The 22,952-nt window shown below is 37.3% G+C and overlaps 1 protein-coding gene across 6 annotated transcripts in view; it reads right to left on the bottom strand.

Annotated features, from left to right (window-relative positions):
* Positions 1 to 3,102: 3,102 nt before the first annotated feature.
* Positions 3,103 to 22,952, bottom strand: part of RHOT1 (ras homolog family member T1) — a 28,960-nt gene continuing 9,110 nt past the window's right edge. For 2 of the 6 annotated variants that reach the window (XM_074889487.1, XM_074889485.1), the window contains 18 exons: positions 22,873 to 22,916; positions 22,016 to 22,069; positions 21,601 to 21,653; positions 20,946 to 21,054; positions 20,278 to 20,379; positions 18,722 to 18,820; positions 18,185 to 18,293; positions 17,153 to 17,273; positions 16,403 to 16,487; positions 15,884 to 16,029; positions 15,187 to 15,287; positions 14,806 to 14,936; positions 14,380 to 14,463; positions 13,504 to 13,623; positions 12,967 to 13,169; positions 11,517 to 11,639; positions 5,726 to 5,869; positions 3,103 to 4,251 (listed from right to left, as the gene is read on the bottom strand). In XM_074889487.1, coding sequence (XP_074745588.1) covers positions 4,134 to 4,251; positions 5,726 to 5,869; positions 11,517 to 11,639; positions 12,967 to 13,169; positions 13,504 to 13,623; positions 14,380 to 14,463; positions 14,806 to 14,936; positions 15,187 to 15,287; positions 15,884 to 16,029; positions 16,403 to 16,487; positions 17,153 to 17,273; positions 18,185 to 18,293; positions 18,722 to 18,820; positions 20,278 to 20,379; positions 20,946 to 21,054; positions 21,601 to 21,653; positions 22,016 to 22,069; positions 22,873 to 22,916 — 1,946 coding nt within the window. In that variant the 3' untranslated portion in view covers positions 3,103 to 4,133. Of the gene's footprint in view, positions 4,252 to 5,725; positions 5,870 to 11,516; positions 11,640 to 12,966; positions 13,170 to 13,503; positions 13,624 to 14,379; positions 14,464 to 14,805; positions 14,937 to 15,186; positions 15,288 to 15,883; positions 16,030 to 16,402; positions 16,488 to 17,152; positions 17,274 to 18,184; positions 18,294 to 18,721; positions 18,821 to 20,277; positions 20,380 to 20,945; positions 21,055 to 21,455; positions 21,535 to 21,600; positions 21,654 to 22,015; positions 22,070 to 22,872; positions 22,917 to 22,952 lie in introns of those variants that run through there. The other 4 variants (XM_074889486.1, XM_074889488.1, XM_074889489.1 and 1 more) reach the window with 4 other exon arrangements.

The raw sequence follows: 22,952 nt of genomic DNA, 5'->3' as shown, positions 1-22,952 counted from the left end.
AGCCCTACAGTACTTAAGATGTGTCTCTGCTCCTTTTTAGCTGTCACCTGATGGGACCACAGCACACATTGGTTGGTTCATTCCAAATTAAAAGAATTGTTTGGAATGGAGCCCAATTAGTAACTCAAGGTTAATTTCCAACATAGAATCAATTCATGCTTACAATTAATCCTGAACTGACAAGCTTTCAGACACGAGGTCAAAGCTGAGGGGTGAAGGATGTGTCTCCAAGGAAGATGAATCAAGATCTTTGTCCTCTCAGTGACTTTATACCACAGCCAGGCGATTCACACATCAGACTGAATTGGAAGAGGAGACAGAGTCTGGTTTTAGAAAATACAATGAAAGAAGTTGTTAGGAAAATGACAGGATCAGAGGGAAGAAAACAAATCACTGTGAAGAGAGTGCAAGTGAGTAGAGAGTTGACTGAGGTGCTGCTCTTTCTCTCTGCCAACTAGTGCTCAACAGCAATGGCTGAACTTTTCCGACTTACTTCTTTATGTGCCCCATGAGCAGAATACTTCCCCCTCACAGGATCCAGGAGGTCTTGGCCAGTGATGCAGTGAACATGGTAACTCTTACCCAGCTGGCACAGCCACAGAGGTTTTCAGAGAAGACACCAGCCACCTGCCCAAACCGAGCCGCAGCAGGGTTAGGTACCGGGGCTTCCATTCTCTTCCCAGCTTTCAGTCTGTGCAAATTCCTCTCCCTAAACCAATGGAGAAGGCCTGGTTTTGTAACAGTCCGCAGCGGTCTACTCTGCCCCGGGAGGCCTCGCCACAAGGCGGGGCTGCGCCTCCCCTCAGGGCAGCGGCGTTTCTCTCCCCCGCGGCCCGGCCCGCCTCAGCCGCCGCCGCCCGGACACACCTTTTCCTCAGGGCCGGTCGGGCCGCCGCCGAGTGGGCCGGCGCCGGGAGCTGACGGCGGCTCTCCCGTGCCGGTCTCCGAGCGCTGGCTGAGCCGAGAGCGCCGTTTCTCACAGCAAAGCCGGTGCCCGCCGCCCGTCCCGCCGGTACCGGGCTGAGCCGCTCCCCTGTCAGCTCGGCGGCAGCGCGCCCCCTGGCGGCCGCTCCCGGCGGCACCTCCCGCGCGCTCGCGCCGGGTCCCTGACACGAGCCCGCGCTCCGGCGGCGGCGGGAATCTCACAGCCCCGTCCCCAAAACCCTTCCGCCCGCCGAGCCCGGAAAACACTCGATGGCTGCCTGACGCGCGAAGGGGCTAGGCCAGCACACCAGAGCCGGCGTTTCCTTCCGCACGCCCAGCACGTGGAGTCGCCGTCGAGGCAGTGTGGCATATCCCGAGGGGGAGGCCGAAGTGCTGCAGGGAGAACAGTAGCGTCTGCATCAGTCCCCCCCTCAGAAAAAATACAGCAATAGGCTCAAACAGCAATAAATCACAAGTCAATCATTGGAACAGCAGTTACAACGCTCTAGTACTTGGCACAGATGATGACGAACTGTCATTAATATAACACTGAAGAGATTTCTGAGGGTACTTCTGGAAGACGAGTGGGAATCCTAACTGTAAATCCAGTGCGTGGTATCACATATGTAGAAGTGTTTTGGAGCCAACAGCCACCGACTGGTTTAAAATAGCAGGCCCTCCCCAGAACACCAACCTCAGAGATAGGCCAGGCAGGGCTGCAGAGCCATCAGTCTCTCAAAAGGCGCTTTAGCATCAGTACAGTGGCAGTCTGAGATAAATTTGTGAGAAATGAAGTCCTGAAATATCCTTTCAGAATGCATTGAGGGTGGTAGGGGAATAATCAGCAGTGTTAAGATCTACTAAGTCAAAATTTCCCCTTAGGAAAACAAAGAAAAAAGGCTCAAGACATGTAAATATCTAGTCTTCCCTGCTTGCTTTGATGTTAAAAGATCAACAGATCAATGAGCAGTCAGAGATCCCTGCAGATTAAGTCACACTATCACAGTGGTCTTCCTTCTTACTTCCTATCACAGCCTGGTCTCCCTCTACCAAGGCAGGTATGTAGTACCTAAACCAAAGGAAAAACCACAAAACAAGTGATCTGTCAGCTCTTGAGAACAAATGTGAATGGAAAAGCCCTTTTCAGCTTTCATGTACCATTGCTGCATGGCACCATAAGCTCATGAGAAGTACTGTAAAAATTCAGGGACAGAAATATTTGCTTGCTCAGGTCATCAGTTCAGAAGCTCCACATTAACGCTGATGCATTTTTCTGGATCATGGATGTCAGAAGACATCTCACAGAAAAAGAACAGGAAATACTGTTCAACTACCTGACAAACCTTCCACAAGCACTATCCACAGTCACATTCAGTAACTGGCACTGGCAAGGCTGCGCTGTACTATGTCCAGTTTCAGCCCTCCCAGTACAAGGCAGACATTGACACACTGGAGTGAGTCCGCTAGCAGAAGGCCACCGAGATGGGTAGAGAGCTGGAACAGGACATAGAGAGAGGCTGAGAGAACAGGTCTTAAGAGAAGGTTAATGTGGGGGAAATCTAGCATCTATGGTCTCCAGTTACAGAGTGGGAGGATACAGAAGTGGTCTCTAATGATCACTTGCCCAGGGAAAACGGTAAGACTTTATGTAACAGCACATGTACCTCTCTGGAAAAATATTAGCACTCTTTTCTTCAAAAACTTTTAGAAAATTAGTAATTTTCTAGAGAGAGTGTAACAGTTCAGAGTTTGGAAGCTTTCTAATATTCTGTTGATAAAACTTCCTGGTTCAGCTCCTCTCACCTCACTTTTCTGGAAGGTCAGTATAATAGACAGACATTACTTTCCCAAACAACCCACGAACTATTTACTTTCTTTTGCTTTATTTTGTCCTTGACAATAAACACAGGGTTCATGGTTAACTATGCATTTGTGTTTCTATTTTAAAATATCACAGAAGTCACTTTTGTCTTCTGATAAAAATCAGAATAAACCTCTAATGGAGGCAGCACAGTCATAAGACAAATCAAAGAAACTATATAACCAAGACATTTAAGTTCTAACAACTGAAGGCACTGACAGTATTCTCTTGGATAAAGAACAAGGTTTTATAAGGACCACCTTTTGGGGCAGAAGAAGGGGGGGGGGGGGAAGAAAATAAAAAAAGATAAACACAAACACAGTACACAGTCATTTTATTGAAATACCTGAAAAGGCCAGCAATGGAAAAATAGGTTTGTCATGAAGAATTAATGTTTGATTTACTTGATCATTAAAAAAGCTGTGTCTATAGGTAATTTTAGCCAGTTACAGAATGCACTGTGATCCATGCAACTAATATACTACCGTAGAATAGGCACTGTGTACTATTTTAGTTTTATCTTATACACAGCTTTCAACAGGTATGATTGACAGATGTGAGAAATTAAACAACATTTTTTGAATTATAAACATTTATAATATACAAATTTGCTCATCTGATTCATAAGGGTTATAAAACACAACATAGTGGAAATGAAAAACACAAATCACACACAGCATATGATCTGGCAGTTTTTGAAGTTTACGTTTTTCCTTTTAAAAGAAAAAAATCAGACTGCTAAATATGTCACTGGTCATGTAACATACAAAATCATAGGCCAGGACAGCAACAGTGGCTTTTTCTTGAAATACAGTTAGTGGGGAAATTTGTTCATCAGTTAAAAAGAATAGATAAGAATGAAAATCACAAATTCGCCTGGTACAGCTTATAGTCCAAAAAGATGAAGTCACTTCAGATGAATGTGAAATAAATAAGCAATCCTTGAGGAAGTATGATTCTTGAGTTGAACCTATGCTACCGAAAATTAATTTCAACTATACACCAGTATGTCACCATGGTGAAACATCTAAGAACATTATTTTGAATAGCTTTTTGGGAAGCAATGTCTTACTGCTTTAATATGTACAGGTTATTTACAACAAATTCCCTTTTGGCCTCACAAGTTAAGCCATTTTAGCTGGCTGTTCAGATGCAATTCTTTTTTCCACGCATTTTGCAATACTGTAGTTAGAGCTATAATTTAAAATAATCTTATGCATGAATTACAAATATTAATAAAGTAACTCTGCATATATAAATATTTCTAGCAGAATTTAAAGCATTCAGAATGTACATAAAAGTGGGGTTTTTTTTTTATTTGGTAGGGCCAGATGTGTTTCTTCTCAGATCATCGTTGCTTTAATAATGCTTTGTACATAGCAAAACCCAAAACTGCAAAGACAGTAGCACCAAAACTTGCTCGGAGCCAAAACGTAGAGCTCTTGAGGTCCGCTTGTGTCACATGCCTAAAATTTAACACACATACAAAACCAGGTTAATTCCATGACAGGAATATCAGACAACTTGTGCTAAACTACTCTGCTTTTGGAAATTCATCACTACACTTGTCACAGGCAAGCAGCTTACAATTCAGCCTTACAAGTACTTACACAGTCATTGTACTTTTCTTAAAAGCTTAGGATTTGATCTGCAGCCCTGATCACATTAGTAGATCTCACTAAAGTCAGACAGCTCACACAGCCAGAGAGAAATGCAGGAGCAGATCATTAGTCATGAATGTGGGGAGGGCAGCGTGTCTTCTTTGAGAGTACCAGCAAGCATTCAGAAAAGGAAAACAAAAATAGCTAGCAAATAATTAATAACCCATAGCGAGAACAACTCTGTCCAGCAAAATGCTTTTTTAAAATGTTGATTTCTGTTTTTTCCATGAAAAACTTTCCAGTCCTGTTGAGCATCTACTTATACTTCTTTCCAAAAAAAAGTTTACTGACAAGTAGCGAGTAATATTTTTCCAAAAGCTAGAATCAAAAGAAGGACCATTTGTAAATCCCTTTCTTCCCAGTACATTCACAAGAACAGCAATAGAAACAACCATCCAATACCAAGCTGAAAGCTAAGAGAAAGTGCTAGTGAATCAAGCAGTGACAATGGCATCAACAGAAAAAGACAAGATGTAACAACAGTATGAAGTGAATGTATGACATAAAAAGCCACATCTTGCATGACAGTAGAGACAGCCAATGACCCAACTCTCCCAAATACTGCAAGAAGTCTGTGAGCATGCTCAGTTAAACACGGCTAGCCATCCTCAAAAGTAGTCTCAAGTATGACAGCTTACCATAAAGCAGGAGCTACCATTTAAAACCAGTTATCATAAATGCCATAATTCAAAGCACAAGAAGTTCCTAAACAATATTAAAGGGTTTGTTTATTTGTTTGCTTTTAAGATAGAACTTACAACAGAACTTCACTAGCCTAAGTATTTTAGCCTGTATTAAACATCATGGGTTACTCAGTAAAAGCTGCAAGAGTATTAAATACAAGGAGCATACAGAGATCCTTAAGCATACACGGTGCCCAAAAGAGTTCATATAGTGTGAACTGCAGAGCTACAGCATACAAGCTGTTTAATAAAGCAGGAACTGTTACTTGCTGTCAGAATACACAAAACCAGTTTAGGACATCCTTTAGTAGACATTTGCAGGAGCAACATAAGCTGCATAGATAATCAGTGTACTGTCATACCACATGCTGAAGAACAGGCTCTCTGGTGCACAAACAGCAAAACACAGCTGGTCTCTAAAAAATCCTAATCTTATTTAAGAACATCTTGCTGGGTTATGGAACAGATCAAATTCATTAATTCCTGCAAGCCTTAGTTCTTCTACAGCTAGTTTTGACAAACTCTCTGCAAACTGTCAAGTGGTTTGCTGAGGGGAAGAAAGGGAAAGGCAATGACCTTCGTTTGGCTGTCGTTACCTGTCGTCAAGTAAAGGTGGACCAAGAGATGACTCCATGAAGATGGAATCTTCTACAAAGTTGACGGCGTGCACCTGCTGCATAATACTGCTCTCCTCGTCTGCTAACAGCATGGCCCCCAACTCATCTATGTAGGGTCTTAACCTTTTTACACACATGCACAGTTTGCAGTTCATAGCATGGCTCAACAACAGCATCTCAAATATGCTTAAATAACAAAGCCCAGAGAATTTATAATTTTTAGCCATCTAGCCCCTGATTCTTGTGCAGTTGTTAAAAACTTAGTGCTTGGGGAAAAACACAAAAAAAATGGAGTTTGTACTTTTGATGAACTAAGGAAAATATATGATTTTAGGTAGCTAAATGCCATTGCTTTAAGGACAAAGAAAACTGCTTAAGAAACTGACTCTCTTCCCACTCCATCCCCAAAGCCTCAGCTTTCACATGTCCACAGGATACTGCAACACTCCTGCACCATACACACCAGCTAGAGTACCTGTGCTAAACGCACTGGAATGACTCCAACACATCAGCCCTAAAACTGACAAGATCTCATTACTGCTGGTAATTCAATTAAAGACTGTATTTTATCACTACATGTGGTGGGGTTTTTTAATAAAAGACTATAAACCCTTCCTTGTCTTCAGATCTGTAAATTATAAAACTTATCTGTGTATGTAAAAGAAATCCTTTGTATGTGACATGATTTTAATAGATTATGTGACAAGCTCCGCTGGGGGAGTATTTGTATAACTAACAACTCTCAAGTTTAATTTGGTTAATTCAAATGCCCAACTATTTGTATAATTTAAAAACCATTCCTTTAAATGTGCAAATCACTGTTTAAATTGCAAATTAATGCTTTTGCATTGCCTCATAAAGCACTCTCACATCTAGATTTTCTGATTCCTAGCTATAATTTGCCTTGTTTTGACTTCTGCACATGTCCATATTTAATGGTATGCAAGTAACTTGCTGAGCATGCTTCATCCTTTTAAAAACAATTCATATATTCTCAGTCATGATAAAATCCTCTTTTCATGTCTAAAGGGAGAGTAAATTGATTCTGATCCCTTTTCTAAGCCTAACAGTAACAGACTCTTTCATTTAAATAAAGGAGCTAAATCAAGGCAGGGATTTATCTTATAACCTCAAGGAAATGTACTGACTTCAATAAGAAATGATTAGGGCCCTCTGAACATTGCAGCCAAAAAATCCAAAGTCCAAAAATACTTACTGAAATTCAGAACACTATGGATGCCTAATTGCTTTACATCTTTGAAAAAAATTCCAATTTTTCCTCCTTAAACATTCTTTATGCTGTCATAAATTCAATTTTTCCAACTTTGATCCCTAATTTAGCTGTCATTAAAGGAAAAAAAATCTGTCTGAACTAATAAAAAAGGATCAATGTTTGTTTCCAGCACAGGTTCTTTGACATAAAGTGGCTACGATGCAGAAAAACATTTCCCAATACATACTGAGAATTTCTATCTCTTCAATAGATAATGTTCAAATTTTATTTCAGTGTGGTTGTGTTAATGAAACTAATTTTCACCAGTGGTAGAAATTATTACTGCCTTGCTAGTCAGAGAGTAACTCTGAATTCAAAGAACTATTCTCTCCGAGGGTAAAACATATATATGGATGTGCACATATACACACAGAGTAGTAGTTAGGACTCCATAAATGAAGCTGTATTTGAAACTCTTGCTTATTAGTAATAAAAACTAGCTTTCAGATTTCCCAAATGGATTGAAGTGTTTATTTAATCATACAATTAGTTCCACATATATAAGAAAGTCTAGAAATCTTGCCTTTGGCATCAAATTCAGATTTTAATGCACGTTTTGGGAAAAAAAGACAGATTTTTATTCAACCTACCCTTAATGGTGAGTTAAGTAACTTGTGACTTGTTGAATAAGATCTTTCAAATCTGTACACTCTTTCTTTTAGGAGGCTTTAACAACTCACAAGAAGTTTGGAACATGCACTTATCAAGAGGTTAACTGAGCATGCTTGTCATGGTTACACACAGAAAATTGCTGAGTTATGGGCCAATACTGACACTTTTCCCCATGTCAGCAGCAAAAGAATCCCAAGTTTGGGAAGGTTTAACCTTAACTATAAGAGTTCAAAAACATTCCTGCATTAACTACAAAAGCATTTTAAAAGCAGAGTGGTGAGGCCAACAGGCGAGTCACATGACTACTCACACCAAAATTATAAGCAAGTTAATGCAGCCAGCAAGCGGCAGCAGCCTGCTCTGACAGAAAATAGGTTCTAACAATAAAATATAAGCCACTGAATTCCAAAAACATCACGTAAACATGCGCAAGCTGCTGCAGCTTCCCTTCAGGCACATACTTTCCTAGGATGCAAAACAACTCCAGCAGTTAGAATTTTCCCCCATGCATTAGTCATCTAAAATGAAAAGCTTATCTGTAAGATCTAAAAAGAATGTAAAATGCCAATTCAATATATTCTATTTGGAAAGAAATCGGCAGCTTTGCAAACTTCTACTCAGTATGGCACATTAAATAGTCAGAGAAGGAGGAAAAGTAAAATATTGTAATACTGTCCTAATTTGGGGGACGCTTAAGTATAGGGATAGATTTCAGCAATTAGATTCAATGGCAATATACTATAGTTTTGAAAAATAATCTGTGTACGCTGCACATACTGAAAAATAAATCCTGGGTTATACTCTTAAAACTTTCCCATTATTACAGGAAAATGAAACTATTGTCTTAATTTTAATTTTATGGAAGGAAGGTTTTCACAGAAAAAAAAAAATCTTAGAAATAATTCCTAAAGCAACCATGTTTTATATGCAAGTAGAACTTCACTTCTATTCCACAATATTTAAAAACTTAGAAGGAAGAAAAACATGCTCTGAGAAGTCTCCCTCACTGAACAACACAATTTTCATGCATTAGAATTATTTTATTTTGAAATGAACTGAGCTGACAGAAAAATGCCACTACTGTACAAGCAAAAGGCAACAAGTGAATGATTTAAAACCAAGAAAGCAGAAAAGCACACTTAAAATTGATGCTCTGGAGTTAAAAAAAAAAAGCCAAAAAGCCAAGCCCATCATTAAAGAAGGGGTTAGAATGACATAAGCAGAAACCTTGCTTTTAAAAAGAGGTAAAACAATGTAGTAAAAAGAGATTAAGTGCCAGCCAGACAAATACAAATGAACACCTAAAGGAAAGAACAAATTAAAAATATAAAAATACTACAGGATAGTAATGACTCTCATACATGCATTTATAGTGCTTTGAATGCAGTGCCTTCTTCCTCAAAGAACCAACAAAGTGTGATTCTGGGTAGTTCAAACCAACAATCCCATTCCTGCACGATAAACATCTCCACACTGAACTTCCACATTTGTTGAACTTGCCTTCCTGATAGCCTACAAACCCTCAAGAGAGTCTCTGAAGTTTGTCCGTAGAAGAGAAACTCAAGGTGGGCATGAACAGGTTTTTCAGTTGCATAGAGGCAATGTTCTTCCTTTAATTACTAAGGTGGGAATATTCAAATGTGGTATTATAGTTTGCCTTGGTAACAGTGTTTAGGCATTACTTAGCAACAAATAATACAGGAAGGGTCCAATCTGAAAAATTTCAGTTTACCTACTTCCACTGTCTAAAGCTACAGAACAGGAAGGGATCAGGAGAATAAGCACTCTTGAGAAACCTCCTTTACCCATCAGTTAATTAACTTTTGCCCAACTACCTGACCTAATGGTAAACACTTGTAAAGGCAAAATAAGAAAAGTTATATAAACTAACTACATTAGAAAATCCTTCTTGATTCAAATGCTTTCTCTAATCCAATCACAAATCATTAAAAACGCATCTAAGGAGCTAACATTTTTAAACAAGAAAGCCATCTCTACCCTTCTAAGTCTACAATTAGGAGTTATTTCCTCTCGTTTACAGGTATCTCAGCTCTACTATAGATGCAGTTATACAGCAGTCCATGTACTGAATGGTGCATAATCTGTGGCAATGTGTTCAGTAAGGAAACAGCCTTGAAGAGCTAACTAGGAAGAGAGTTGGTAAGATGATGCGAGCATGCTGGAAACCTGCAACAAAACCCTAGTGACTAACTGAATGACTACAGACAAAGAGATTCTAGCAAATAATTTTTCCTTTCTGTAGGGTCAGCGGAAAAGTCTATGAGGAATTCTCCTTACCTTGAATTACAGACTTTTTTTAGGCAGTAGTAGATTCCTATGCTTATTCCACACTGTCTAGCGACAAGTTGTGGAATGAGAGCAACCCAAGACTTCTCATGAGAAGATTTCAATACCTTGAGTCCTTGACAGTATTTCAGATGAACAAAGTGCAATGTCTAATGTATACTCAAAAAAAATCACAGGCCCATACAAGAGAGAAACAAGCCATGACAGCTAATGTAGCAACCCAAAAACATTCAAAAAAAATGAGGATGCATTATAGAGGTGATTTCAGCCTCAGTAACAAAGGGTTGAGATTTTCTAGTAGTGACTGCTCAATGAAGTTTTAGAGTGACAATATGCAAAGAGATTGCTGTTTCAAGGGATTTTTGTCTAAGGGATGACTGCTGTAGAAGAGATGCAGCATGAACAGTCTCACTCATACCCACAGTCTCTTCCTAAGCTAATGAGTTTTTCACCCTTCCCTGAACTCTCACTCTGTGGTTAACAGTTTTATTTTAGATTAAAGTGGTATTTCACAAAGATGCTCAATACTGTAGGTGGGTGTATCAATAGGCCTCCTGTGTGTATAACTTGCATTTAAAGGAAACAGCTGCTCTTATTTGGAACCGCTACATCTGAAAACAGTAAAAAGTAGTAACGTATGTGGACCAGCAGCATGTCAGGATATTCTAACCATGGCCTTCAAATAAACACATTTATCATAGTTGCCTCCAAGAATCACATTTATTGTATACACCTCCAAGAAGGTTATAAAGGATGGAACCACTACACTACCAAAATTGTTCGGTTTGAACTCCCATTTGCTGGGGTGAGATGACAAGTGCTGAGGTGTTAGTAAATCACGTGTGTCAAAAACTGCCTGCAGTACACACAAGACAAGGTACAGCACTGTTTTCAATGCTGAAAACCAGTTATCTCTCTTTACCAATTGCTTTTTCCAAAGTGTTTGCAAATGTTTAACCATTTACCACTTCTTACATGTTGTGTTTTCTTCAGAGAGGAATTGGATGTTAAAAGCTCTAGGTTTTTTACACAAAATACGCACTCTTTGTGCAAACCAAGCATAACACACACACAGAGAAATTCTATGAATTCCCAAATATCAAACAACTAGCAAATATAAACATGTAATATGTTACACGATGCTGCTAGAGTCAAGCTGTGCCTTTATGAATATATTTGTGTAACATATCTAAGAGGCACTACCTCTAATCAATACTAAACAAACCTATAATGTCTCAAGTGAGACACGTTACACAGATTTATAGACGCTACTTAATGACCATTACCAGTTCCCTAAAAACAGTCCTCATTTCTCCACAGCATTTTTGCAATCACTAAGTGCCTGAATCAACTACCAAATTGGTAATGTTTCAAAGAAATCACTGGACTAAGCTCAAAAGACCAAAAGTACCTTCAAGTTAAACAAAGCTTGACAATTTCATGACAATTAGTAAAGTAAGTATCTGCCTATTTAGTGGATATGGAGTGAAAAATCTGCAGTATAAGGTTACCAATTGCCTTTTCAGAAAAACTTTATTTTAAAAGCACACCTGGTACCTAGTAAATAAAGTTAAGGACCTGTTAAGAACTGCAGTGAAGAGTTTGTTCTTTACAGATTGCAGCAAGTCTGAGTTGAGGAAGTTCTGACAGATGCAAAATGTACACCTGTTGCAGGCGCACATACAGCGTAACCGGGCATGGCTGCGAAAACACACAGAAGGACAGGAGTTGAAATCTTGCTCATAAAATCAGGTGCACATTAGGACTGTGCCACAACCGAGAAAGATTTAGGAATAAAAGGTACATTTGAATGAGTAAGGAGAGGAGAAAAAAAAAATACACTGGGGAAGCAAGGGTACAACTACAGCTGTGCAGAATTTAAGGTTAGATGTTCTACGTCTTGGGCATTTTGGCATTACCACCATACGCATATCGTAATAGCAAAGCACAAACATGAATGAAAACGTTTGCTGAATTTATTTAAGTTTGTAAGGAAAGCATCTAAAGGCTTCTGAGTATGTCTGCACAGCAATAGATAACACCCCTTTTTCAAAGGAAAGTAAGCCACATTTTCTACCACTTTGAATGCACACTTTACAAAGTGACAGTTACCTCTACCTTTCCCACCCTAACAAACACACATGCTTGGAAACTAAGGGAGAAGCAAGAATATCAATATGACAAGACATTTGGTCAGTGCTACACTTTAGTGGTTTCCCAGTATTCCAGCGCTACAAAATAAATGCAAGAGAACAAAAACGAAACAAAAGCTTTATAAATCTAATTCAATAAATTCAAACATTAAAAACAACCCCTATTATTTTGGGTGAAAGTGACATTAGTTCTATTTAATTTAAAGCAAATGTCAGCTGTCATACTAGACTCCATCTGCTGTAATATTTACATAGTTCAACACCATATTAAAAGCTCTACCCACCAAAAAGAGATGCAAAGTGAGCTTAGCAACAGTGAGATGTATAGTGAAGAACAACATGAGCTTAAGTATCTTCTATCTGAAGCCCAAAAGGTGTTTATATAGAAATTCTATTAAATAATGTAAGATCTATTAGATTAATGAACTGAAGCACATAGAATAAACATCCTGAAAATAAAAAAACTTCAAGCAGTGCCTCGGGGGAACTGTTGTTTACTAAAGAGTGTCGTAACTTGTAACCAACTGTCAAGTGTCTCAAAAATACCAAGATATGAATACTGACATATTGAATTATGTATCCACAGTAAGGACAGAACAGAACCCTACATATTCATTGGAATTTGCATCAGGAGCTGGATGAGGTAGTGTATTCTTTAAAAAATACCTTAGCAACAATAGCTGACACTGGTTTAAATGTTGGATACAAAGCAACTTTCTCAATTTGAAATAATGTGAAGATTCTGCTCAGGTCACTTATGTCTCTCTGTTGCTAATTCTCAGTGAGGCAGTTCCATCCTTGTGGCTAACAATGACATGCAGTGGTGTTGTGCATGACCCATGCAGTATGAAAAATGTAACAGTTCAAGTACTTACGGATACATTGCCATAGTTGTCAGTTTAACAAAGATATCCTTACTCGGTACATCAACCGTATTACAAGTAAAGGCTTGAGGTGGAGGCATTTTGTGTTTTTTGCAGAACTCAGCAGGAGAAATACTATATTCCTGTCTAACTTCATGCAAGTCAGACTTTGCAGCTACCACTAAGCATGGTATTCTGCTATCCATGAAGTGCTGCTGCAAATTTAAAGAAAAAAGTGAAAGGAACAGTATATGATACATTCAACCTGAACAGCCTGAGTTGAACTGTTTGCCACAGCATTAAGATATATTCATTGCACTGAAGTCTGCTTCAGATAGAAGCAGAACATTTTATATAGACAAGTAGACATTAGCTTTGTATGAATAACAAAACTGCATTTTTAATGAATCAGCCATATATAACCAGGACTTGTAAATAAAATGTCTTTTAAACACTAGAATTGTGTATAGGACCAGTAACTGACACTGAATATTTTGTCAGTGAAAAGATATATAAATGTAAAGGTTTGTATATATAAACTATACAAACCTTAAAAATCCTGGCACAGTACTCAAAGGACTTAGGGTTACTGACATCATATACCAGGCAGACAGCATCGCATATGGTTTCAGCATCAGTTAAAAATTCAGAGTCACTGACATCATGTAGCTGGAAAAAAAGATGGTCCGAGAGGAAGAAAAGCTTTGTCATTATACAGTTAAAGGAATTTTATAACTTACTTTTTCTCATAATTTTTATGACTCATTTTAATGTATCCTTAAAACTAATGGACTGACAACAGGCAGAATTAATGAAAAAGAAAAAGTAGGAATTTACCATACAAACAGCATATGTGAGCTGTTAACATCACATCTGCAGGCAATCACAACCTCAGCATAAAAAAAATTACATTTACTTTAACACAAAGTCTTAGATTCCCACAGAAACTGGCATTCATCCTACAGAGGAAAACCACAGGACTAGATCTTGAAAAACAAAGAAAGGTATCATATTATCATAAAGGAAAACACAGAATGGAATGAGCTTTAAATAAACTATTTCACCCACTGAAGATTAACTTTAGCCATCCTAATCGCCCTACATGACAGATTCTTCTTTACTGAATAGGTAGATTGCTTGCTACTAATTAATCATATGTTATAATTTGATGCCCTGCAGCATAATGGACTGGGTTCTGTAACATTTAGGTCAAGGTTTCAAAAATAACAGGTCCTGAACAGGTTCAGTTTAAAGTATTAGCAATATATAAAACCAGAAGTTATTTGAGCCGGAAAAGGGCGGGGGGAATTTGCAGTTATGAAGAAGGCACAAATAAAACTGAAATTTGTTTGCAGAAGGCTCTGAATAATTCACTGAATTCTAAGATTAACCAGTCATAGGCAAACAATAATGAGGCAACCTTACCAGCAAGTATTTTTCCTGTCCGTATACATAGACTGTATTAATGGCATAGTAAGATTTGTGTTCTGCCCGTATCTGCCTCTGTCTCTGAAAATGCAGAAGTTCATGTTAAACCACAGCAACTTGCCCCTTTAAGTTAGATTTGAACAGCTCTTTCACTCCATTTATTAATGAATGAAAATTACAGTAACCTGTGGTTTATTTTGCAAGTAAAGGCATAGCTATAATCCAATATGTACAATTATTGCATGCAATAGCCATCTGTCTATATGCTAACTAAAAAAAAATAACCCCCTTCCCAATAATTCCATATTCCCTTATAGAACTCTCCAAACTCAGTAACAATCAAAGCTCTAAGATCAGTTGGTTTTGCTGTTGAACTTTAACTCAAAAGCGTATCTAGGTGAATATAAGCAAAAGGTTTCTTACTATTAGATTTCTTCCAAGAAGAGCCTGAAGAACTCCACTTTTCCCACAGCCTTTCATTCCAACAACATTGCATCGGAAAACATTTCTCTGAGTCTGTTTTTTCTGGAGGTCTATCTTTTTATCTCTTGTTACTTTTGAAAAAACACAAATATTTTTCACAAGATGTACATGCACGTATGTATGTGAAAACATGAAATAATTGTCCACTTACACTAAAATGCACACAAAACAATCAAAAATATTGAATCAAAGGTTTGACTTGAGCAGAAAGTAAATAAGAATATATGTGAAAAAAGACAGATCCTTTGTCTAAAGAATTTACTCTTGAGCAGATTTCTAAATTTGAATTCCTAAGTTATATCAAATCTTTCTTTTTATTACCTGTAATTGCTGATGCTTGAGATTCTTGTTCTGCAAGTATCGAGTAGCCCAAATAACCCAGGTACTCCAGGCAACGCTGTACATCTAAGTACGTGGTTAGTCTAGCAGAAGGGACAAAAAGAATTTTCTAAATTGTTAGCATCTGTGATACCGATTCTTACAGTACTGAAACAATTTTTTCCTATCTCCAGATTGATATGATAGAAGTATTCCTGGCACTATATAGTACTGAAGGACAGAGCGCTCTGAAGGTAAATGGTGGCAACTTTACCAGTCTTAATAGGCAGCAAAACACTATGAAGGCAGTACTTGCCAAGGCCAATCAACCTACACTCAGCAAATGTTTTCCTAATTTTCTGTATTTTCATTAGGAAAAAAAATACTCATTATCAAACATCATTATTCCTACCATCTCTAAAGAGAATCACAGAAATAAGTATTTTGACAAGTTTCAGGGTGATTTCCACAGTTTGAAGAGACACTTCTTCAGAGTTAGCACTAAATACTGGCCAAATCCTGAACAGGTGATAACGACTGTCTGAAGATTAGGCCACAGGGTGGCTACAAAAAGGTGACTGCTTAGGTCAATTTCAATTATTAAACTTCCACTCTTTCTACTAGGTTTTTAAGAAGAATCTACAAACACATTATCATACCCAAAGTTCTCAACTAGTAAAATGTTACGTATCACACTTACGTCCACTGAGAGAGAAACCCTTGGTATGTAATCCATCCCCTTTCATTTGTACAAACAGTGTTGTTAACATCAGGTCCCCATGGCATATAAGGGAAGACTTTGAACAAATCTTTCAGTTCATCAGGAGACAAAGCACAATCTCTGTCCTGAAAACAAGCATATGATATCAGACATAAATCACTGAATTCATATCTATTCTAAATTGTTAATTTCTTGCTGTACACTTGCAAGATTCAAGACACTGGCTATAAGAAACTGAGCTGCTCTTTTTAATCACTGTTCTTTTTTTTTAAAATAAGACTGAATATATGAGCTAGTTAAAAAAAATCTGGTAGTACAACTATAACTGCCAACTCTCCTTGTAGATGGAAGTATAAGCAGCAGGCTAGTTTTGACCGTATAGCTTAATCCAGAGCCAGTTTCTGAATGAAATGACATAACCACACTTTTTGCTAGCAAAACTGCTAGCAAACTAAGGCTCTTAAGTATAAGGGGACACACACTCAATTAAAAGCTTACCAAATCATGTTTATCAAAAATACTTTGAAGAAACAAGTATGCATGATGATTTAATTCCGTTGTGCAGTCTGGAGGAATTTTTAGCCTGTTTATTGAAAACAAAACAAATACAAGAAGTGTTAAATGTGTTTATGAAATATAGAAAATTAAAACTCAAAATACAGACTTTATGTATTACAACATTTAGTATTTGACCTTTGCATTTAGTTTTAGTAATTTATCTTTAAAGAGATCAAAGCACATACTTTTTATTAGGAGTGTCTTTATATTACATGATATATAGATATAAAGTAATCAGGGGTTTTGGGGGTTTTTTGGTTGGTTTTGTGGGGGTTTTTTGTGGTTTAACAGAAAATTATGCAGTTACATTTTTGAAGAGACAGAGTTGGCAGGTCTCTTAACTTTTTCACTTGGGCATTTACAAAGGATCTCAAGTGCTATGAAAATACTGACAAGCCTTTTCTAAGTCATTGCCACATACAATAAGCAGCTGCTCAGACTCATGTTCCAGTTTTGTGTTAAGAGTCTCTTCTTGTCATCTTTCTTATACAGAGAGACAGCAGTACATGGTTTGGCACAAGAGACAGTTCTTCCTTCGCAATTTTTTGACTGGTAGGTCATAAAGTAAGGGAGATACTTGATATAACAATGTGTTAAATAAACACACTACAATAACCCTTTCCTCCTTCTAAAGCAGGAGGCAGCATAAATTAAAAGTAAATTAAAAAAGCTAAAATAAGTGATACATACGGAGGAAACAGGTACTCTGGCGTAAGCTCTAAGTCATCATCATATCCAAAACGACGTAAAACAGTCCAAGTTGTTTCATGTCTTCCTCGCTGAATGAAAAGTGTATGTAGAAAAAGAAAACCTAAAAATCAAACGACGACATCTTAGGGCCCTGAAATGTTTTATCTGCTACAAGTTTTTTTAATAGAATCACACTGAAAACAAAAAAGCTTGAAATACACATTCAGAGATTTTAAACTTCCTGGGTGACATTACAGATTATCTACACAGACTGAGGGTTCAGAAATCATGTTATTTGTAAAAGTGTCCTTCAAAGAATTTTCCTTAAAACAACCCACTTGGTTCTCTGTTGTTTGCTTCTTTCAGTACTGGCAGTTTAGAAGAACTTAGCTGTATGAAAATAAAGACAATATTTTCAACAATCCAAAACAGTAAGCCTTAGCAAGAAGCCTGCAGAGTAGTCTCATGAAGACTGCCTTTAGTTTTCCTGTACCAAAATAACTGGGCAGGATTTTTGTTTAGCGCTTTCTAGGGCTTAATGAACACTGAGATTTCTCTGTTTAGTAAGGCAATGCCACTCTCTACAATTTCTCATGAGTCCTATGTAAGCTCCACAACCAAAGCAGTTACACTGATGCTCAGAAAGAAAAAAATTTTTCTTCTTCCACTTCTGCCATATGCTCTGAGCAAGTCTGTACAACGTAGCTGTTAAAATGCTGACAGACGCCACACCTTGCTGACAAGTGTTGCAGGCAGGGAGCCTAGAGACAAGATGCAGATTTATCTAGGAGACAATCTCTTTTGAATCAGTTTACTTATTTAGATTCCAAGCTCTGTAACGAGAAGACAGACCTTATTCACCCCGTTATTCCCCATTTTAATCATCCTTTGATATCATACTGCCACTACACCCAGATCTTCTACTCTAAAAGAATCAAGACAGAGATCATATTCCAAAAGACTAGCTTATTTGTGTAAGAATGATTATCAACTGTATAAAGACACATCTTTTAAGAGTTAAATAAGGCTTACCTTTTAATGTTAATCCATTATCTGCAACTCCATCACTTAGGTTTTTCCTGACTACATTCTTTACATCTTCCAAAGCTTGAGGTGCCAGTGGTGTATTAAAACAAATTCTCTAACAAAAACCAAAAAGACCACGTTAGGACCACTGGCTACCAAGCTGGACAAACAGCATGTCCTGTATGAAATGCAGCCTTAAACGTTCTGATAAGCCAGTAAAGGACAATCCAAATTCTTAGTGGAAATAAAGGTGTACAAACTTTATTTTATTTTAAAATACAAGTATTGGGGCTTCTACATGTAAATAGTTTGGGTTTTTTTTATTTTGCTCTTGAACTAAAACTTGAACAATGGTTAGAAATAAAATTAATACCATTTCTGTTTTTATGGATCTACTCTTTTATGCTGCACCTGAGACTTTCAATATTTAGACCCAGTTCCCTTTCAATTCACCTTACTACAGTTCCTTCAAAAACAATCACTTCTTTTTCCTAGAATTATAGTTCAACTATTAAACATGGTGAAAAGATAAGCAAGAGTTACCTGAAAGAAGTTGAGCTCTGCATCATTGAGAGTACCATCATTATCCTGATCAGAAATTCTGAAAATGCGAGTGAGTGCTTTAATACAGGCAGGTTTCATCTAAGGAATAAAAGAAAGTTCAGCATCTTTCTAGGCTTGAATATAAAAATATTACACTGAATGACATGAGGCAGCTCAATCACATTAAAACAAATACTAGCCTTCATTTTACATTTTTAGAACAGAGACATTCATACACAAATATACAAAAACAAAAAGCAAGAGGAAACAAAATCCTGATCTAGCAAATTTATATCCATAACTTTAAAGCAATTATTCCACATTAAATGACTTTCTATTCAATTATTAGAAGAGCCTCAAGTTCTTCACAAGTGGAAGGTGGCATTACTTAAGCTATTAAAAAAAAAAAATCAGTTCTGTAAGTTCAGTCTTATTGCTACAGAAAGCTTTAAAAAAGCAACTGAATTTTTTTTTTCCCCCAACATTTTTTGGTAGGGAAAAAAAAAAGTGGCCCTGCAATCCCAGTTTGTTGCAAAAATAAACGGCTCTAGAGCTACAGTCAACTCTTTCTAAACAAGCACGCTATCTCTATGCACCATTTCAACTATGGCTTCAGAAGGCTTCAAACATCAAATACTGAAAATCTTCACAGGGCTCATTAATCTACCAGGCAAAGCATTGATCATATGGACTATCTCTATGACAAAAGAATTGCTAGGATACCTTCCGAGTGAAGGAAAAGAGACACTGGTAATTCTCTCCCAACAACTACAGTGATGATGGACTCTTCTCTTCATAGAAGTCACACAGATTGCATAGAGATTGGTTTTGGAAAACCAAAAAGATTTCAGCACAACAATTTTATCACAACATTACTAACTCATAAAGATGATTCTGATGGAAGAAATCAAAACAGGGTTATTCTCTGGATCTCTACTTAACAAATATTTATGATTGAAGCAACTTTCCTACTGCCCAATACTACATGGGGGTTACGTTTAAAGATTTTATTTGTATTTTCCCATGAAATTAATGTTTTTTTAAAAAAAACCCACTCTCCTTCATAATATGCTCAGCTAACTACCTGGGATACTTAAATACAAGCCACATCACTTGTTTCTTATCCCTTTTGCCAAAGTCTCACAATATGATCAGAAAAGTTCTTTCCCTTAAATCAGGCCAAGTCTGGAGCATTTTCCGTGAAATAAATGGAGTTACTCTGAAATGTATGTATAAAGGAGAACTGAATTGAACACATGATTTTGTTCACATTACATCTGGCTTAAAGCCATTCCCAAAGCTTCTCATTTTACTTAGCAGTTCACATGGGCAACAAAAAGCTGTCTTCATTGCTTTGAATGAAGAGGAAAGACAGATTGGATTAGAGCAACACAAAACAATCACCATGGTTCTGGAACCTAATGCTTGACATTTGAGGGTAGGGTGGTGGTAACAGAACACACTAAGAAACGTAAAAATCCACTGAAAAGGAAAGAACAGGAAAGCGATTAACTCCCCTCCCCTATTATTTGATCTTAGAATCTATGTATAAATACCTCTTTCTCCTCGGGGCAATAAAGAGGACCTGTAGGATGTAGAACAGCTTTCTGTGCATAATAAAATAGCTCAGATATATTCTTCAAGTTTTTGGCTGAACACTGAAAGAGAAATCCTTATATTGATTAGGTAGTTTTTTGACTATTTGGTGATTTCTTCTGAAATTTAAGCAAACATCAAACTTTTAAAGATCTAGCCCCCTCTTGTGGGTACAGTGCTGGTTTAGAAAAAAGACATCTAGCCCCTGTACTTGTTCAGTAAGTGATAAAGGAAGTCTCACTACAGGTTGCTGTCATACCAAGAATGGAAATCAAAAAGTTGTATCTACTTTGAAGAAAAAAAAAAAAAAAAAAAAGAGGCATATCCATAGATATTAATTCCATTTTTAATACTTTGCAGACATCGGTCTGGCTTAATATTAAAACACTTGCTAAAGAAAGGGTGTGAGTAGGCTCTATACATTAGAAGAATTTGAAAGTAACATTTGATTATACAGTAGTGTAATCTTGTCTAAAGAAAACTAACATATAAACTTACCATGATAATAACTTATATTTGAAATATTTTGGACCAAAAAAAATCATCTTTTCTGTTAAAAAGTTGCCATACATGCTTGGCAAGAATGTATTTTTTGTTACTCATTCTAACTTCAGAAAATCTTGCATACCTCTACACATGTTTCTATCTCTGTATATTGATTCATAATGGGAAGGATAGTTTCCATACTGCTATATTCCACTAGATCAGACTTGTTTCCAACTAATATAAGAGGCAGCCTGAAAACAAAAAAAGGTTAAGACCTTTAAAGACAGAGGGATAAAAGATCTATCTTAATTTAGCATTATACCTCCCACCAGAAATCATTATATTATTTTTGTGATGTAATTAAATATCACTGGCAGCCAACAGACAAAACTAAATTATAGCAGTTTTAAGTAAATTGTTTTGATATACTCTTAGACAGAAATGTACTTGCTGATACTACAAAAACCACACAGTTAAATATACAAGTAACTAATCATATTGTTATTACACAAAATCAGTCTCAGTAGAAAAGCTATACAGACCATGTAGCCAAAACCAGTTATACCATAACAAATATAAACACACCTGGTAAAAGCTGCCCATGAAATTCAAAATAAATAGCATTGCTGGCATATGTAACAGACCTACATACTTTAAATCTCTTGTTGCTTGGGACTTCTTACATAAACTTTAGGTTTAGAATTTGATTTTTCTTAAACAATTAACATCCTCAACACTGTCCATTGACACCCATCGATGTGCAGCCTAATTCACACTTCTCATCTTTACTTATGCACCTGCTATCTTTGTCTGTCCTTTCATTGATGAGAGGAATCCACCGACTTGTTACCTAAAGTGGGATTAAAAACAAACATGAAAAATACATTTTCAAATTTAATGGCTGAACTGTGCACAAGTTCAAATACAACTGCTGCTGCTTCTTTCCCAAGAAGGCACACATTTACCCACAAAGAAGGAAATAAATAAAAACTGGAGCTGATTAATGAGAAACCTTCTCAGATAACTGAAATGACTGAAAACTCAGATGTTGAAATGGACCAGAAGCAATAATACATCTGTACGTTCTCTTAACAACTTGATCTCAAACACCACCTTATGCACTTTAAATGTCTAATGCTGTTCAGCCTGCCAACAATTAACAGTGCGCAAGTTACATCTCAAGCAATAACTGGATAAAATGTGTTACCATACCTTATCAATAGAATTCTTGTTGTTAACAGCATATACTATACAAATCACATTTGCCTAAAATGAAAGAAAAGGAAAGGCATGGAGTTCCCACCGTTTAGAGTCTCTAGAGCAACAGAGACAATTAAGAACCACACATAACAACATCAGAGTAAGAACAGTTCTACCATTAGGCAAAAAACTGTGTCCCTGACTTTTGTAAGCTATTTGTAGCATGAACAGCAGCATAAGCCAAAAATTTTATATGTTGAGAAGTACCAAAAAGCCTGTCTTGCAGTGTGACATTCACAGCTTATGCCTGCAGAGAGACCTATGCTACCAAGAAATCTAAACTGAAGAATCATAATTTGCAGCCTCCACTCAAGTACCAAACCAAATGCCAGAAATGGAACGTAACACCATGACAGACTGTACAGAAGATTTGCAAAGGTGCTCAGAAAGAACTGAAAATAGGAAACAGAAGAAATTATAAAACTACCAAGAATCCCATGCTATTCATAAGTGCATAGTACAACATGACAGAAAGAATCGAGATGGATCTTTCCAGGGTAGGATTACTTTACAAAAACTGTCAATCCCTTGGCCTACTGATTAACAGATATTTAGGTTCTGTCCTCTCACTTGGAAGGACAAAGCTTAAGCTCAATTTACCAACACAGTGGTGGTACCTACTCTTCTTAAATAGATGAAAGTTTACTATAGCACAGGGCACAAAACAAAAAGAAATGCCAGGCAAGAACAAGCAAGAGAGGGGTTTTTTCTTCAATCCAAACTGAAGCCCATCTAATGCAGAGAATTTAAAAGGAAAGATTTCTCCAAAAGCCGAAACTATTTTCTAGGAAACACTGAAGTACACTTACCTGTGATATTTCATGGTAAAGCTGTTCATCACTTTGCTCTGCTTCTGCATTCAACAGAATAAGCCATTCATTAATACTAA

The sequence above is a fragment of the Strix uralensis genome, chromosome 19, assembly GCF_047716275.1.
Source record: "Strix uralensis isolate ZFMK-TIS-50842 chromosome 19, bStrUra1, whole genome shotgun sequence".
Classification (NCBI taxonomy): Eukaryota; Metazoa; Chordata; class Aves; order Strigiformes; family Strigidae; genus Strix; species Strix uralensis.
Note: the sequence above shows the minus strand (reverse complement) of the source record. Positions and strands in the feature narration are given on the sequence as shown.